General features: G+C 39.7%; 1 protein-coding gene across 2 annotated transcripts; it reads right to left on the bottom strand.

The window, feature by feature from the left end:
- Positions 1-3,325: 3,325 nt before the first annotated feature.
- shisa7a (shisa family member 7a) lies at positions 3,326-16,240 on the bottom strand. Of its 2 annotated transcripts, none has more exons than XM_083522512.1 (6): positions 14,983-16,240; positions 6,837-9,007; positions 6,562-6,722; positions 5,873-5,938; positions 5,545-5,733; positions 3,326-4,281 (listed from the first exon to the last, which is right to left on the bottom strand). In XM_083522512.1, exons 2-6 carry the CDS (start codon positions 7,676-7,678, stop codon positions 3,359-3,361), a joined length of 2,181 nt encoding a protein of 726 aa, XP_083378638.1. In that variant the 5' UTR covers positions 7,679-9,007; positions 14,983-16,240; the 3' UTR covers positions 3,326-3,358. The 2 variants fall into 2 exon arrangements, with proteins under 2 accessions (XP_083378638.1, XP_083378639.1); XM_083522513.1 differs by having other exon boundaries at positions 6,571-6,722.
- Between the last annotated feature and the right edge of the window lie 1,010 nt (positions 16,241-17,250).

Raw genomic sequence — 17,250 nt, 5'->3', positions numbered from 1 at the left:
TTGTCCAAACCTCTATTCTGTTGCTTTTGTATTTAAATCACACTTTTTTTTTACAAAGGTACATTTAAAGCTATTCAATGTTTTCTTTCCCACCCTATCGAAGCGATTAAATTGGGTTCTTTTTCAGGTTCATGATCTAATGTGAATGTTTTCTCACATTTGATGAGCGCATGTGCTCTCGTGCCATGTTCACAACTGTGGGATTTTGTTCCTTATGTACCACATCTCATTCAGACATGAACCGAAGACAAAAATTCGACCTGGTGCTTCTTCTTTTTCTTCTTCTAAATGTGTTGGCAAATTTTTCATATTCTTTTGATTACAATTGGCATAAAAAGGTCAAAGGCCTGTGTCAGCACAACTGATGGTTATCTTATTCTTTGCAGTTTTTAAGATTAAACATCTCATAAAAACTTACAGTTATGGCTTGTGGGTACAAAACTGGAACAGACATTGCTACAGGCTTTTTTGTGGTTTTTTTTTTTTGTGGTTTTTTTTTCTCCAAGACAGAAAATGCTAAATCAATTTAGCTATTCTAATATTCCCTGAAATAAACATTCAAACAGCTGAAATTTTTTAATTCAAATCAACCTAGAATTCATTTACATACACACTATGACATCGTATCAACCCAGTGGGATGTCATTGCCACAATGACACTGGCAAGCTTTGTTATGATGGTCACACTATGACATCACGCTAAGGAATGTTTCAGTGCACTCATCAGAATGCACTGAGAATTAGTAAAAGAACGAGTGCCTGTATTTGTGCTTGTGTTCTGTACTTTGAATGCAAAATAATTCAATGAGAAAGATAGATACCTAAAAACAAGTTAACACTAAAACCACAGAAGAAAGTATCACCATCATAATGTTAAGATAATAGAAGAATAAACAGCAAGAATAAATATCACCAATAACCATAATATTAACTGTCATATTAATGACAATAACAAACACGTATGTATAAGAGAGTCTGTAGGAAGATTGTCTCTAAATTTTGTAACGCAATCAAGATCTGTTTGAATTTCCTGTCAGAAATAAGAGAATGTAGTCTACTGCCACCACATGAAGAACGTCTTTCACTTCTGTGCCTCAGAAAATAATGACTAGGCAATTTTTTTTTTTTACTCCAAACTACTTTTACTGGGAGAAATACATTTTGCAAATAACTAACTATCTAATACCAAAATGTTTACCGTTACTTGCTGTGAACTTTTAGAAATGAATGAGAAACCAAAATGGTTTAACACCATAGCCTGTCCTGTAGGCTGGACTGAGGTCATCTGTCCCTCACTGCTTTCTTTTACTTCACAGGATTAATATTTCTGTCTATGTACATTAACATTTAACTCTCATCACTGTTCTCGTCATCTTTTTTAAAGAACAATTTATAAACTGTGCCAAGGCAGCCTACCACTGACACACATGTAGTATAGCCCTTAATATTGATAAACATTATTGATTATGATATTGGGTGTGACGCTCTGTCCGTTTCTTGACGAAAGCAGATCCACCGTGCGAGATGACTTGTACTCTCTCTCCCCGTGTTCAGTCATCATCTTAACAGCGCAGACACATGGCTTTAGGGAGATTTCAGCAGCAACCCAGCAAGTTTGTTAGTAAGCTCATCTAAGTGTCTGTGCACACCTGAGCTAAATTCTGAGTCTGATGTTGGCCAAACCTTGCCAACCTTCACTGTGCTGTACTGTCTAATGAACATAAATGACCCTTAACAAACCTCTCTTAATATAAAATTGTGAACATCTGGACTCATCTCCCGTTTTCCTCATCTAAGCCACAATTAACAGTTTGAGGCATCCATGTAAATAAAAACGTTTCAATACAGACATGTGAAGAGCGAATATGGCACAAATTTGTGCAAATCCGCACAGAACTGTGGTTTAGCATTCTTTTGAATCCACGGCTAACGTCCTTCGGCCAAGGCAAAAATGTTCTTGTCAGGTCCCTGCGCTTGGACATGAACATAGACGTTGGCTTAGAATCCAAACAAAGTGCCATTGATCATTAACGAGTTCATTTCAGTTGGTGATTTGATGATTGTCAGATCTCTTTTTCCCCCTCTGGCCCAGGCTGTGTTGCCCAATCAGAATGGCTTTTGAAGATAAGTTAACTAACCCCCTTCAGTGGGATTTTTGAGTTGAAGGGACAAAATGATGATTATTGGATTTCTCTTGCTCCACACAGATACTGATTTTTGTGAACCTGCTCCAAAATAGCAGTCTTCATCTAGTAAATCCACAAGCAAGTTTTCCAAAAACTTGTGATGCAAAGTTTGGTGTATATGAAAAAGGCAATAAGAATCATGGGGCTATCCTAAAGCTGATGCAGTTTAGTTTCCCTTTACTCTATGCAAAAAAAAAGTATTTTAAAACGTAGCAATCATTTTTGGATCAATTTGATTTTGTGACATCACCATGTCGTCATACCCCGCATTTTTGTAGAACTCCTCCCTGACAGAGTATCAGTATCCTGAAATGTTTTTCTTAATACTGACTCTGTTTCCAATCTTTAGCAGCACAATCCAACAGCTGGATTAACAGAACTCTGTTTTGAAGATGAAAGCAAATGGCATGCAATGTTTCCTTCAGGTTTTTTTCCTTCTTCCTTCCCTTTTTCTTGTTTTTTCGAATTAGATGAATGTTCCATTGGACATTACTTGAACATATGGCTCTATAGTAGCTTTAAATGTCGCATAATATCCAGTAAAGAAAAAAGAAAAGAAAAGAAAAACATGACACAGTGACATAAATGTATCTTTCTTCACCTGGTTACCCAGTCTCTTCATGTACAATACTCATTTCTGATGTTTTCTAAGGTGGCTATCATCAAACATATTAAGAAAATTACTATACTGTAATTATGGCTGAACTTTTTTTTTTACAAAGAGAATAAAACAACAACTTTATAGTTTTAAACTTGTCTACAAGACATTGTGTTCTCTCTGTATTTACAGCTTCTATTTCCCTTATGGTTTCCTCTACTTCTCCATCTGTTATCCTTCTTTCATGTCCTCATTCTCTCTGTACTTTTTTCCTCTATCCGCTCCTGGTCTCTGCATCTTTTCTTTTTCATTCTTTCTCTTACCTATACCATCCTCCCACTCGTTTAACACTCTCCTTTACACTTTTCACTCCCTTGTCTGCCCACTCACTTATTCTTTCTTCCTTAATCCCTCCATTACCATCCCACTCATCGCACCCTCAAACTCACCCTTCATATCCTTCAGTTTCCATAACTCACTCTCTCTCTCTCTCTCTCTCTCTCTCTCTCTCTCTCTCTCTCTCTCTCTCTTTCACTCTCTCTTTCTTTCTCTCTCAATCCCCTCTATCCTCCCTTCACACAGTCACTTCATTTTTGCTCCCCGTCCGAACGCCCTGGTTTGTGGCCACGCCGCTTCCACTGCTTCCTCCTCCTCCGGGGATGAAGTGTAGTTGCTCAATGGTATTTTGCCTTTTTGCAGCAAAAGCTAGCCTCCTGGCGCTATGCCCTCCTAGTGTGCCTGTACCCATGACAACCCCGGTTTGTTGCATTTCGTTCCATCCCATCCCTCCACCTCCACCTCCTCCCAGATGACCCGACATGGCGACTGCGTTGCGCTCTTGCTCGCGGCCCGAGGTCGGGTGTGAGTTCATCTTGATCATGTGATGACGATCAAGAGAGGGGGTGGCACAGACATTCTGCTGTGATTGAGCCTTCTGATGGTTGCGGGGTAGAGTGGGAACCATGCCCCCTCCCACTGGGTAGTCGCCCATGCCCATACCACCCCCACCACTGCCATAATCGACGCCACTCATGCCCACTTCCTCCTCCAGATGATCAGGTGACATCAGCAGCCTCTCCTTAGACTTGCGCAGGGTGTTCTGGGTATTCGAGTTTTTCGCTGCTGCAGCATTCATAGCCTTGTAATACTGGTGCTGTTGATTTTTGGAGAGCCGCGATAAGGTGTTGCCATCCGCGAGGGCAAGGAGCTGATCTGTCGATTTGACTCGCCGAGGTGGTTTGGAGAGTGTGTCGTAGTTCTGGTTAGGCTTGGTTTCTTTAGGTTCCAAGGGATAAGGGTTAGGGGTATGGCTGGGGGCAGACTGAGGGTGAGGTATGCGGGGACGAGTGGCGTGTGTAGGAAGCGTGCCTCGTCCCCCTAGTGTATAATCACCACCCCAAGGCAAATGGTGCTGTGACGAGTGAAAGGACGGTGGGGCATTGTTGGGTCTTCGTTTAGTGGTGCAGTAACCTGAATATTCCTCCAGACCTCCTTTTTCTGTGGTTGGGAAAAAGATCAAATGTTTTCAAGAGTTTGGGTATAGACAGACAATCATATTTTTTACTAATAGTAAATGCTGGTAATGTATTCCACATTTTTTGCATAATTGTATCATTTAATTAAGCAACAATGAATGATATCTATAGGCAACCTTCTAAATTTCAGTTTTAATATAAAACATATTAAAACATACCTAGCTGATTAATAATGATACCTCTTAAGCCAACCCAATCAAAATCTCTATAAAACTGCTGGATATTGATTTTTTTATTTTTATATATATATATATATATATATATATATATATATATATATATATATATATATATATATATATATATATATATATACCCACATACAGCAACTAAAATGGGCTTGACCTGGGTCATGACAACATCAATAGCAAACAGAGTAAAATCATTAATTGATCTTCAGTGAGCACTATAGGCACCCTTTTTATAAGGTGTTACAAATCAGTGTTTCCATGGATCCAGGGCCTGTTGTGGGCACAATTAGCTAAAATGCAGGATTATGCCCTGAATGGAAAAGTCCAATACAACACACCAGGTGCAATTTAACATAACCAGTCCACCGAATGGCATTTTTCTTTTTGGAGAGGTGTCAGGAAACCAAAGAACCTTTGAAAATCTGGACAGGCAGCAACTCAAACGACCTTTACACTAAGAGATGGTGATAGTAGCTGCTGTACACCACTAGTTTAAATAAAATATCAGCTACTTTGAATCCTGTGTTTTAACTGTGAGTGATGAAAGTCTATATTTTGAAATACACATACTTTCGTTTAACATAATATGAATTAACATAATGTGAATCTATTAATCTAAGTGTGATCATCTATAGAAATCTAGATATATCTATTTACATCTTTTTTATTGCATCTGCTTAATTTTGTTGTCCTCTGGTTTTCCTGCTACTTCTTTTTCCCCTCATCCCATCAGGTTGCAGTCTAAAAGCTAGATACTCTACATTTATTGCTAAAATGAGGCTTCAATGCTTCCTGACCTTCACAAATATTTAGAGTTCCCTAAAAATATCTAGGAACTCCAATACAGACATAAATGAATTCACATGTTTGTTTATTTGTAAGCTAAGTGTTACAGGGTTATGTCCAGTTAACCTAATAGAGCTATTATTTCAATTTTTTCCAGCCCTACCAAGAAACAGTATTAAGTGAAGGCAAAAATGCAATGAGAACCATAGGAGGTCCTGCTTTTGGTAAGTATTCGCCATTAAACTCACCAAGCCGTTTGAGGGACGAGTATCTGTTGAGCTCAGGCTTCATGGCAGCTTCATACGAGGGCGGGAGCTGAGCCAGGTTATGAAGCGAATGGTGAAACGAAGGCTGAGGCTTCATGGCATTAGTGTGCTTATTTGGTTTCAGCGTTCCACCGCCGGTCATCTGCATGTTGTTCATGCGTGGTGCACGCTCTGCAGATATCAGCATACGTACTTTGGTTGGCAGTATAATAAATAGCACTTTTATGTATGATACAGACATGTGTATAAAAAAGATTTTTCATATGTACATCAAATTGGAGTGTAAATTATTTAACTTAATTTGACTTACCAATGGTGGCAGTGTGTTTAGGGCTGGAACCTGAGGTATGGATGTAGTTATGCTGCAGATTTCCCACTAAAACAGAGTAAACCATGGCATGTGAAAACAAGCTGCATTGTAAGATGAGCTAGCATTAGTTATGAATAAATTATTAAAGAATTATCACTGATTTCTGACATCGAAATTGATGCATATTAATGTTTATATGCTTTTTTTAATCTAACATTTTTGCTATTTTATTATGATTTTTTTTTTTATAATTTACAACATACATTTTAAATGCATTACACCTATTCCTGTAAAGTTTTTAAATTACCAAAACCAAAACTCTTGAAAAGACAGAACATTATTTCCTATAATTAGGACGGTTGGCACAAATGCATGTGTTCTCGGAGTGCCCCCTTATTGCGAACACCCCGAGTGAAATACTGCTGCTGAGATGACTGATGCCATGAGCATCTGTTCCCTGTAAACGACTTCTTATAAAGACTCTCTACTGCAACAACAAAATACTTGCCACATCCATGGCAATACAAAAGGCCATTCTATGTTCATGATGAGGTTTTGATTTAAAGAACAGAAGGCTACATAAAATATAATGGTAATGACTCATTAAAACTTATTAATTAGTTCAAAAAATTGAAACGACTGTTTCTTCTGAAAGACTTGAAGTAACTATAAAAGGTAAATGTGGTCACTTGTCTCACGTCGGTTGTCTTTGCTCTGCAGAGTAGGGTACAGGTTTTTAGGAGGCCGCCCAAGAGTGCCCTCTCCTCCTCCGCTGCCCAGGGCGACACTGTTGTTTCTTTCTCCCTGTTGGACAGGGCTAGACTGGTGGCGCAACATGTCCACCAGAGCTCTAAGAGCACATACAGAAAATCAAGGGAGAAGAGAGAGTAAACAGTTCAGATTACAGGTATGTTGATCAGCGGTATGTTGATCCATTAAGTTACATGTAGTTGTCTTTTCTCACCTGGGCATATTGAGCTCTCTGTTGCGTGCCTGCCGTGAGGCCTTGTTAAAGGCCAACTTGATGGCCACAGCCACAGCGACAGTGAACGAGATTACTCCACCAATGACATATATGGTATTGTTGCTCTGTTCAATGCGACTGAGGTCAGGGTCAGTAAGGTGGTGTGGCGGTTTAGTCCCTGGCGGCGCTGTGTTGGCCCATACCGGTGAGTGGTAGTTATGGCAGACATTTTGATCGAGCCGGCGTGTGCGGTCCGGACAGCAGAAACGGTAGTGACATGTGCCGCAGCAATAGATAAAGTCATCCTTAGAGCAGTTGAAGGTAAGGTCATACTGGCCCATGACATCATAGTAACCACGACATACATCCACTTCCACTAGTCTACGTGGAGGTGGGGCCACCTGTGCTGCTCCAAGAGGAGGTCCCAAGGCATCGGCTGTGGCGTTTTTAGAAAGCATGACTTGAGCCTGGGGTCTGGGTGGTGTCTCTGGCCGTCCCGTCGATCCTTTCCCTCGCCCATTCCCTCTTCCATTTCCTCCACTTCTGGACTGCATTAGTAGGAATCCCCAGCTACTGGGCCTGGGGCTGATAGTCGGGGTGCTAGTGGGTCGGATTGGGGAATTTCTGGTTCTAGAGGGATCCGACACACTGACTGAGGACGTGCTATGTGGAGCAACGATTAACAGGAAGAGGAGGATGACACATGTTCGGGCTCCTGAGGTGGCCATCATCTTTCTGTGACTGACACGACTTTTTTCTCTTGCTGATTCAACCCACTGTTCAGTGCAGAAATCTCCTTTAATACCCCAGCCCTTAACAACGCATGTAAAAATGTAAGTCATGGGCAAACAAAGTTTTTGTTTTAATGTCTGTAAAAAAAAGGGCACTGTGTAATGTTCTGGGAGAACAATTTAAATGGTGGGTGGGCAGCGATGAAGATGTGGTCCTAGACTACGGGGAAACTCAGATCCTCGTTTCTCCAGCAGAACACAGGAAATCTTGAGCAACTGGCCTAATAGTTTTCCCTTGAGGCAAAGTAAACTGAGACACTCACTTCTCACCTTCCTTTAAAAAGAAATTAGCTTGAAAAGAGGCTGAAGTGGGGTTTAGGTCTCAAGAATAAAATGGCTTCGCTTATTAAACAAACACTGTTTAGGTAGTGTTATGTTTTAAAAAGGCGTTTTTTTTTTTAGTTTAGAAATGTATACATGGCCATTCATCAACTTACTACGTAAAATACTCAACTAGTTTTGGCACTTATTAAGATGATTTTGCTTAAAAAGCAAAGGGCAACTGTAAACACCGTAAAATGTAAACTAATGCACTTTTTAAACAATGTCTTTTTTTGTCTCCTGTATGACTTCTATACAAATTGGGCACTCTTTATAGTCAACAGTGGCACTTAAGTCATTAGGAATTTCCCTGACCCGTAATACTCCCTGAATGCAATTTTCTTTTTAATCATTTAAAACAGTTTAAGACCTAACTATACTGTTAAAATAATATTAATAAACTAGCACTAATTATAGGTTTACGTCTTTAGAGGACTACTTATGGTGGCAAAATCTTTGGAATGGTTAAGGTCAGTGTGATGGGGAATCATTTTGACTTCGCAGCCCTTTAAAGGCTTTTCTGACTGGTCATCTAACCGATGCTTTTCTGCTCAGAGCCGAGCAGCACACATTTTACCTGCTTAATAAAAAAAAAAAGGGGGGGGCTTCTACTATTTGCCTGTCAATTATGTGGATGTAACAAAAAATATAAATCGCTTTATCTCCAAGAGATCGACTACTACTTAATTACACATAATAATTCCGTACTTAGTAGTTGACGTATATCTGTTGTGAAAATGTAAATCTATGTACAGCTTCATTCAAAAATGTAAATGTAAAAAAAGGAAGTAAATGTGAAAAACGGAAAAAACTAAGAAAATGTTTTTCAAATGCTGATTCTCTGACTCCGTTGTTTGAAAGCAGGACTCAGTTGGGTGCAGCGGCAGATTTGTTGAGCCACGCAGGAATAAGAAACGTTTAGAAATGTCTGAGGCATGTAAACAGTGAAAACAAGACTAAAATCCCAATCTTCAATCCTTTTGAATTTCCACTGGTTGCCTTCAGAATCTTATGATCCTTATCAGCCTTGCTGTTTTCTCAGGGAGATGTGATGAGCTTCTGAAATACAAAACAAACAAATTGATTACAGACACATGCTAGACATACATATACATACGTGCATGCATACATGTCCGTACAGGCTTCGAGGCAAGACCAAGGTTCATGGCCAGATTTTTCTCTGCACAACCCGAGCCGAATACAATGCGGGTAAACTGTACAATAGCAACAGAACATTGAGTGTATTAACAGCTAATGAACCGATTCAACAAGCGACGCAACAGATGCATTTGTTCCTTGCTAAATTCGTGAGCAAAAAAAAATAAATGGTAATGCATGTTTTGTGAAAGCCTTTTCGAGCATTTCAAAGCCCATTAAGGATAATTAGTGTTCAGTTGATTATTCTGAGGACTATATCACAAACATTGCAGGGGTAAATTCCAGCATACGCTCGAAGACAAGAAGAGGAATGGTGCATAATAGTTGTGCTGCATGGTGCAGGGAAGGGTAATGGCGGTTTGTTTAATGTGTTACTATGTTCCAGAGTGAGTCAGAGGCATTGAGAGGTCTGAATAGTAGCGATGATCTGAACAAGCAGTGATCAATTCCTTTCATAAGGCACATGATGAGGCTGCTTGTGGGTGCATTATTATATGTGTCAGTATGTTTATGCGCTGTGCGTGTGCATGCGTGTGAAAAAAAGAAAGAGAGTGAGAGTGAGAGAGAGAGAGAGAGAGAGAGAGAGAGAGAGAGAGAGTTTTTGCTAGTCCTGAGATGTCTAGATTGTATCAGATTTATAATAGGTTTTTTTTTACATTTTCAGTGCAGAAAATGATAAAGGAAGGCAAGAAAAAGAACAGAGGAATAAGAGCGAGTAAGATAAATGCAGCAGGAACAAACAGAGCCAGAGGTATGGCAGAAAGGCTCTGTGTGTGGTGATGGTGAAGTGCGTGTGCAAGTGTGTGGGAGTTCAGCGAGTGGGTGGCAGAGAATGGAGAGCTTTCTGTGACACCGCTTACCAGCACACACATGCACACATAGTATACAGCATGGTATGTTCATGCAGCATGTTCCAGGAACCCTAGAAAACACATTAAAGCCGCAGCAACAAAACAGTCCACAATGGAATCGAATTCGGCAATGCTCTACGCACATCTACACCCAAAAGAGCTGGTGTGTAAACAGGTAAACATTTTTGCACATGTGCATGCAGATGCTGCTTTAGACACCCAGCACTGTTGTTTTTTCTTCTGAATTTGTTTCTTTATTGCCCTTTAATTGCCACAGAGTAATTAATTAAGCCATACCTACAATTGCCCTCGTCACTCTTATCTCATCACTTAGGCAGAGTGCTGAAGTCTAACATATTATTTGTCTTTATGTATCATATATAGAATGTAATAAAGATAAAAAAATAATTACATATATATATATATATATATATATATATATATATATATATATATATATATATATATAGTTTTTTACAAAAATTCATTTTAACGGCACAAATTTTATTAAAGTGCAATTAATGCAGCATGCATTTCTGTTTGCCAATTTTTTGACCATCATAAATAAATAAATAGGCAGAATTAAAACCTTAAATGCAACACATTTATTCACGACATCCTTTCTTTACTCAGATATTAAAAAAATAACGCCGCCAAAAAAATATTTTTCATCCCTAAAAATTTGTTTTACTGATAAATCTCAAATCATGCACCAAATCCGCCATGATCCGCACATCCGCCAATTAAAACCGTCCGTGTGGAAACATAGCAAAAGTTTTGTATGGTTTCCCAATGATTTATGTCATTTAAAACAACAATTATTTTCAAACATTTAGAAGAATATTTTTTTCATGCCCTATGTTGAGTTTGGTTTCACTAATAATAAACATACATTTGCAAAAAGCATCCATATTTGTCCATGCCCATGTTGGAGTATTAAAACATTAAAACCCTTTATTAATTATTGAATTATTAATTCAAAGTGCACTTAGAACACATCAAATTCTAAGATTAAATATTTGAAACGATTGACAGCCCTAATATATATATATATATATATATATATATATATATATATATATATATATATATATATATATATATATATATATATTTTTTTTTTTTTTTTTTTTTTTTTTTTACAGGTAGCTTCCGACTTACCAAATAAAAAGGAGCCAGAAAAGTCGAGAAGAGTGAGACTTGCGTGTCTCTGTCCCTGTCCCACAATGCATGCCTGCTAGGCGTTCTTCTTCTCCCTCTTTTTGCATCAAAAAAGTTGTCAAATCTGAATAGCGCGCGCTAAATTTGAACGTTTTCTCTTTTTTTTTCTGTATTTTGATTTTCTTTGTTTTGTTTTTTTTTTGCGTTTTTTGGGTGGCCGTGTTTTTATCTGTTTTTTTACCGTGTTTTTTTTTTAAATTTGTAAGTCAACTGTTCGAAGGTCTGTATTTACAGGTTTTGTACATTTTAGTTTTTCATGTCTTTGCTAACAAATAAGTTATTCCATCATAATTAAGGTACCAGTTATTATTCATGTTCTTGTTTCCAACATTATATTCTCTGCTTTATATATAAAACATTTAACAAAATAAACAGTCAAAAATGTAAATAGACAGGGCCTAACATTATTTACATGGACAGCTTTGAATATATATATGTGAATTTGTGTGCGTGTGCGCTCGTGTCTATATCAATAATTGTTCCCATTCATTGCATCATTAGTCACAAATACTTAACACGTTCACATAAACCAAGCCCTCAGATCAACACAAAGGTCCACATGATATTTTTCCAGCATTTCACAGAACAAAAGAGACAATCTTTATGAACAAGCACTGATCTTTTTGCGCTATTTGTCCCTGATTCACAAATGTCTGTGCACTCAACAGTGCTGTCTATCTGTCAGATATTCCTACTATCGATGAAGTGGCCCAGGCTGAGAACACATGCTCTCTTATTAATTAGACCAGCCTGTTTTTAGGCTTTGTGATCCATGCAGGTGGTTGAAACTAACCATGAAGGTAAATAATTTGCTAAACCTCAAACTTACTGTAGATAAAGTTCTTCATAAAGGCTTTACAGGCTGTCTACACCTATTTGCAAGATAACCTTAGATGCACTTGAGTTCTATTTTATTCTATTATATTCAAATGAAACTCACTGTATCCTGAGTTAATGTAATAGTACATAATGTCCTGATATAACTGCACCCTTCTTTTTATTTTTTTTTATTCCATTGCTACACTCAGCGGAAAACTAAACTCTTATATGCAATGCTGATTTGAACACAGGCGCTCACATTTAATTTAATGCAATGTGCTAATAAAGAAACGGCTCAGATGAGAATTTCAATCTGATTTGCTTTTAATTTTATTCGTCACTACTGATTTTACTTACTTAATCAAAGCACAAACATAATTTAGACTCTTTATTGACTCTCTGAGATTGCCTTTCCATTCCATTCAAAAGCCTAATCTTTTTCTGTTGTAATTCAGCTACATTTATTGTTAGCTGTACTTCCAAACCCTTGCCCGATATATATGTGTAGTGTATCCCTGACACTTATATGAGCTTCTCACTTTATATCATTCTCATTCTAAATAATTGTTGTACTGCTCTGTCAATTCAACAGCTGATCCAATCAAATCAAAGCTAGCACACTCAGATTTGCAGGACTACATGCTTGATTTAATGCACAGATTGCTCACAGCTATGTTTATAGTGCACAATTTACAATATATACAGGATTTCGTTTATTGCATGTAATTTAACATCTGTCGTGTGTGCAATTCGGTTAGGTTTTTTAATATGGAAAAGGTTTAGTCAGTGATATTCCTGAAATTCTTTCTTTTCTTTTTTTTCACTCGAAGAGTAAAGCATAGAGACATGGCGCTAAAATGCGTAGGCCATTTTTCGACACCTTAGAAGCTATGTGGAACAGTTCACCCTTCGCTGTAAACTGGATTAGCCTTTCTTAAGCACAGTCCCCGTCAGCAAGAGACTGTGGGCGATTTGAGAGAGATGTGCCACTGAAGACGTGGCGCACTGACAAAGAGTTTCCAGAACACTCCGACTGCCGAGTTTATCAAGGAGCTTCGATCAGACCATCAGATTCCACTGCAGTGGTGTGAAATGATGGCATTTCCTTTATTCCAATCTACTAAACAGTACATATGTTCTGGACATTCTCTCCTTTTTCTCCCCATTTCTCCCACCCTCAATTTCTCTCTCACTTTCTCTCCCTCTTTCTCTCTCTCTCTCTTTCTTTATGATATTCAGTGCGTGGGTTGAGGCAGCTAGTTCTCTCTCAGAATAGCACTGCAGCAGTTCATACTTGTGTGGAGCGAAAGAGGGGGAAAGAGAATGACAGAAAGGACAAGAAGACCTTTGTTTCCCCTTTGAGGCGTCTTTCCTTTTCGAAGACACACTCGTCCCCCCTTTTTTGTGCAACATCGCCTTTTTTTTTTTCTTCGCCTTTGCACGGATGTCATTTTATAGAGTCTTTTGCATGATATGCAAGATTTGGTTAGTTAGTCCCCAAAAGATGTCATCTACACTGACGCTTCAGCAGTGACATTAGGTTTTGCCAGTGTACTCGCAGAGAAATGTGCAAATGGGTTGCTTGGCATTCAGTGTCCTTTATCACTCCACTCAATTCATCACCCCAAATGGTGAAATTATTTCACGCCATGCGCTCACTTGTATAAGAACGCTTTCAGAAATATTTGTGGACTTATTTGCATAGAAATCTATGGTTAAAATATGGCTGATTGGATTACATAAGAGATCAAATACATTGACTGTAAGACACTGCAGAAGCAAGGGTTGAGTGAATCACGCTGTCTACACTTGACTGGCATTGATGTGGGATAACTCTTCATCTGGTGGGAGTAGAGGGCAGTGGTGCAAATTATGTAGGACAGCATGAGTCTGTGTTTGTGTGTGTGTTTGTGTGTGTGTATGTGTGTGTGTCTGTGTGTCTGTGTGTAAGAGAGAGAGAGAGAGAGAGAGAGAGAGAGAGAGAGAGAGAGAGAGAGAGAGAGAGAGAAAGAACGTTTAGGTCAGGAAAGGTTTGTCACATAGCGGTTTCTCCTGACTTTTCAACTGGACAGGTCCGGCATTGACATTTCCATAGGAAATAAATGTGCAAAGCACAATTACACAACTTTTCCCAGTTCATTAACCAGTGCTCAATAAACACCTACTCTGCTTATCTTTTCTTTAACGTACATCTTATGGCAAGATTTATCGCCATCAGTTTGGCTGCAAAGAAAGAGAGAGTGTGCAGAAATCTTTTCATCGATTATCTATAGACACATAGCATACAGCTGACACATTCACTAGGCAGTGCCACATGCAGCTCCACAGGCATGAAGCACAAGTGCGATGCGAGTGCAGAACTGAGCAGGAGACCTTTCTCTGCAGTGATGTGGGCATCACTGTTTTCTGATAGCTTTACCTAAGTGAAAAGAGCTGATTAGTAGATATCCATGTCATTAACTGGCTGTGGGGTAGCACCGAGTATATAGTACTGGGCACGTAAGGTGGATATAAGAGCCAGTGAGGCTGCACTGAATGTCCTTCTGCGTTGGCGTCAGTGCATGTAAAGTGGCTGCTGCAGATTCTTTACACTTTTACATGGATGTCTAGATTTTTCCTGGCTTCTCTGCATGCTGGAACAAACAGCATGATTTCTCCTCAACACCTGACTACACCCTGAGGGGAATAATGGTTGCTGTAGTGATGGGGGGGGGGGGGGGGGGGTGGTGAAGGAAAACTCAGGGAAGGAAAAAAGCAAAAAAAAAAAAACAAACAAAAAAAAAAGACATGTAAAGGCTAACTTGCCAAATTACCTGACTTGTGTTTTCTGTATGTAGAAACACTCAAGCTTTTCTCCCCACGTTCCTGAACATTACACTGCATTTAAGGCTGATATCACGACGCGACGACGCACTCTGATTTTTTTTTTCCCCACACATGCCAATAAAACTTCTATTAGAAGGAGAAAAAAACAGTTCTGCTCACCTGTTTACGACCCGGTTTGCTTTTTATCTAGCCAATATAGCTGCCTCCATGTTCGAGCTGAATGGTGGAGGCTGAAATGACGCCTGGACACATTCCTGACAGGCGGATTTTAAACTTATAGCCTCAGCTGTTTTTCTTTATTATGATGATTATATGAAGTCGGGTATAGCACCGCGAAGGTATTCCGAGTGCCAAAAAAGCTCCACGTTGTTTCTTCCCTCGGCTGATTTTCCAAAAATATTAGTGGGGGAAAAAAACGCAGTTTGGAGTCAGTCGTGGTCTAAAACTGCTGACGCGCTTGAACAGTGTTGTTGTGGCTGAACGCTGGAGATACTCCTTCAGGTGGCGTTCGCTCGACGCAGCGCGGCTCTAGTGTGTGTTACAGTGGCGGAATGAAGCGCTGCCGCTCTCACACACATCCATACACCGCTTTTAATTTAGTTTCATGGCGCGCTCGGTGAATATGCACGATTTTAAAAAAACACCGCTTCTGCACCGTTTTTACTCGTTTCCTATCGAATATGGCTGGCAAAGCAGTTAGGAAATTGGGGGGTGGGGGGTGGTGATGGAGGGAGGAAGAGAGAAGTGGGGGCTCGGTTGCCACGGCAACGGTGTCAATTCACCGGTGACCGTCTCGGGGTAATGGAGGACCTGGATAGAATAGAAATAAATCATCTATACCTATAATCATCAGATTATATTCTTCATATATAATAGACAATATAGCCTGTTCATATGCGGAACAGGATTGTGGTCGGCGTCTCGCGTCTTGCCCCCCTTCCTTTTCCTTTCTCAAACCACAGCAAGCAAACATCCAAGTGGCCATGATGTTTTCTCGCATAAAAAAAAGTCGTAATTTGATGTAATATGCGCCATAACGACAGTACTATTTGGGTTGCAAGGATTTCTGGGATAACTGCATGTGCATAAGTTCACTGAAGCTTGTTTTAATACTTAAAATTCTGGTTTAAATCAAACAGCAGTTATTGCACTTTGGTGAGGGTGATGGAGATGTAAAATATTAGATATTCATAGTTTAGATATTAGATATTAAACATAGACGCTGCCCAGGTGTGTGATGTTCAAGTTTCGGATGCGTCCTGATGATTGGTTTGCTTGCTGCTATCACAAATCAGTTCCAGAAACCGGATTCATGACGTCCAGCTGTTTGAGACTCTATAATAAAGGGTCCCAGTTACTCATTTCTATCTTCAGCACCACGGACAGCGCCCGGTCGCGTTCACACGCGGAGGAAGACGGACAGCAGTTGAATCATTTCCGCCCGTGCGCTCGCGTCTTGCTGCATGAAGTTTTTTTTTTTTTTTTTTTTTTTTTTTTTTTTTTTTTTTTTGCAAATGAATGAAAAGATGCAAATGAATGAAATCACACACTAAGTTGTGACTTCCGCTCACACGGACGTGCACACGCGCGTGCGCGCTCACTCGCTCGCACACTCGCATTCTCTCTGAGCAGATCAGAAAAGGAAACCGTGCAGTTTGAGGAAAAAAAACAAACAAACTAAATAATAATAATAAATCATTATAAATAAATAAAGTTTATTTTATGTTTTTGTAAGCCACAGAAGAAGAGATCTGCACGACTGTGGGGGGAAAACAGCAGTGAGCGCGTGTGTGTTGCGTTCACTATGGTCCCCTAGGGTCAGAAAGAAGCTCGCGCGCCGCTAATGCACCCTTTTCCACTCTTTCCTCCTCGTAATGTGTTTTTTTTTATCGCTTATATATAACCGACACGGATTATTAATTCGGGGCCTCCGAAAATCCTTTCTATGTGATTCAAGAGAAACCCTCCCCATTCTGAATGTTTTCCTTCCTACAGACAGTTATAAGGCAGTCAGAGTCTGATATTCCTATACAGGTGGGTGGGTCATTCTCTCTCTCTCTCTCTCTCTCTCTCTCTCTCTCTCTCTCTCTCTCTCTCTCTCTCCCCCTCTCTCTTTCTCTCTCTCTCTCTCTGTCATTCTCTCTCTCTCTCTCTCTCTCTCTCTCTCTCTCTCTCTCTCTCTCTTTCTCTCTCCCCCCTCTCTCTCTCTGTCATTCTCTCTCGCTCTCTCTGTGTGTGTGTCATTCTGTCTTTGTCTCTGTCTGTCTCTCTCTCTCTCTCTCTCTCTCTCTCTCTCTCTCTCTCTCTCTCTCTGTCTCTCTCTCTCTCTCTCTCTCTCTCTCTCTCTCTCTCTCTCTCTCTCTCATTCTCTCTCTCTCTCTCTCTCTCTCTCTCTCTCTTTCTCTCTCCCCCTCTCTCTCTCTCTCT

Source organism: Silurus aristotelis (genome assembly GCF_946808225.1).
Source record: "Silurus aristotelis genome assembly, chromosome: 1".
Taxonomy (NCBI): Eukaryota; Metazoa; Chordata; class Actinopteri; order Siluriformes; family Siluridae; genus Silurus; species Silurus aristotelis.
The sequence above is the reverse complement of the archived record's forward strand: the minus strand, read 5'-3'. Positions and strand labels throughout refer to the sequence as shown.

Bases quoted from the DNA above. Each gene is read 5' to 3' on its own strand.
- shisa7a (XM_083522512.1), bottom strand. From the start codon at position 7,678: ATGACTTACATTTTTACATGCGTTGTTAAGGGCTGGGGTATTAAAGGA. The intron at 5,939-6,561 runs GTGACCACATTT...ACTCTGTTTTAG, and splicing joins AGACAACCGACGTGAGACAA to TGGGAAATCTGCAGCATAAC. The intron at 4,282-5,544 runs GTGAGTTTAATG...TCCCAACCACAG, and splicing joins CTCGTCCCTCAAACGGCTTG to AAAAAGGAGGTCTGGAGGAA.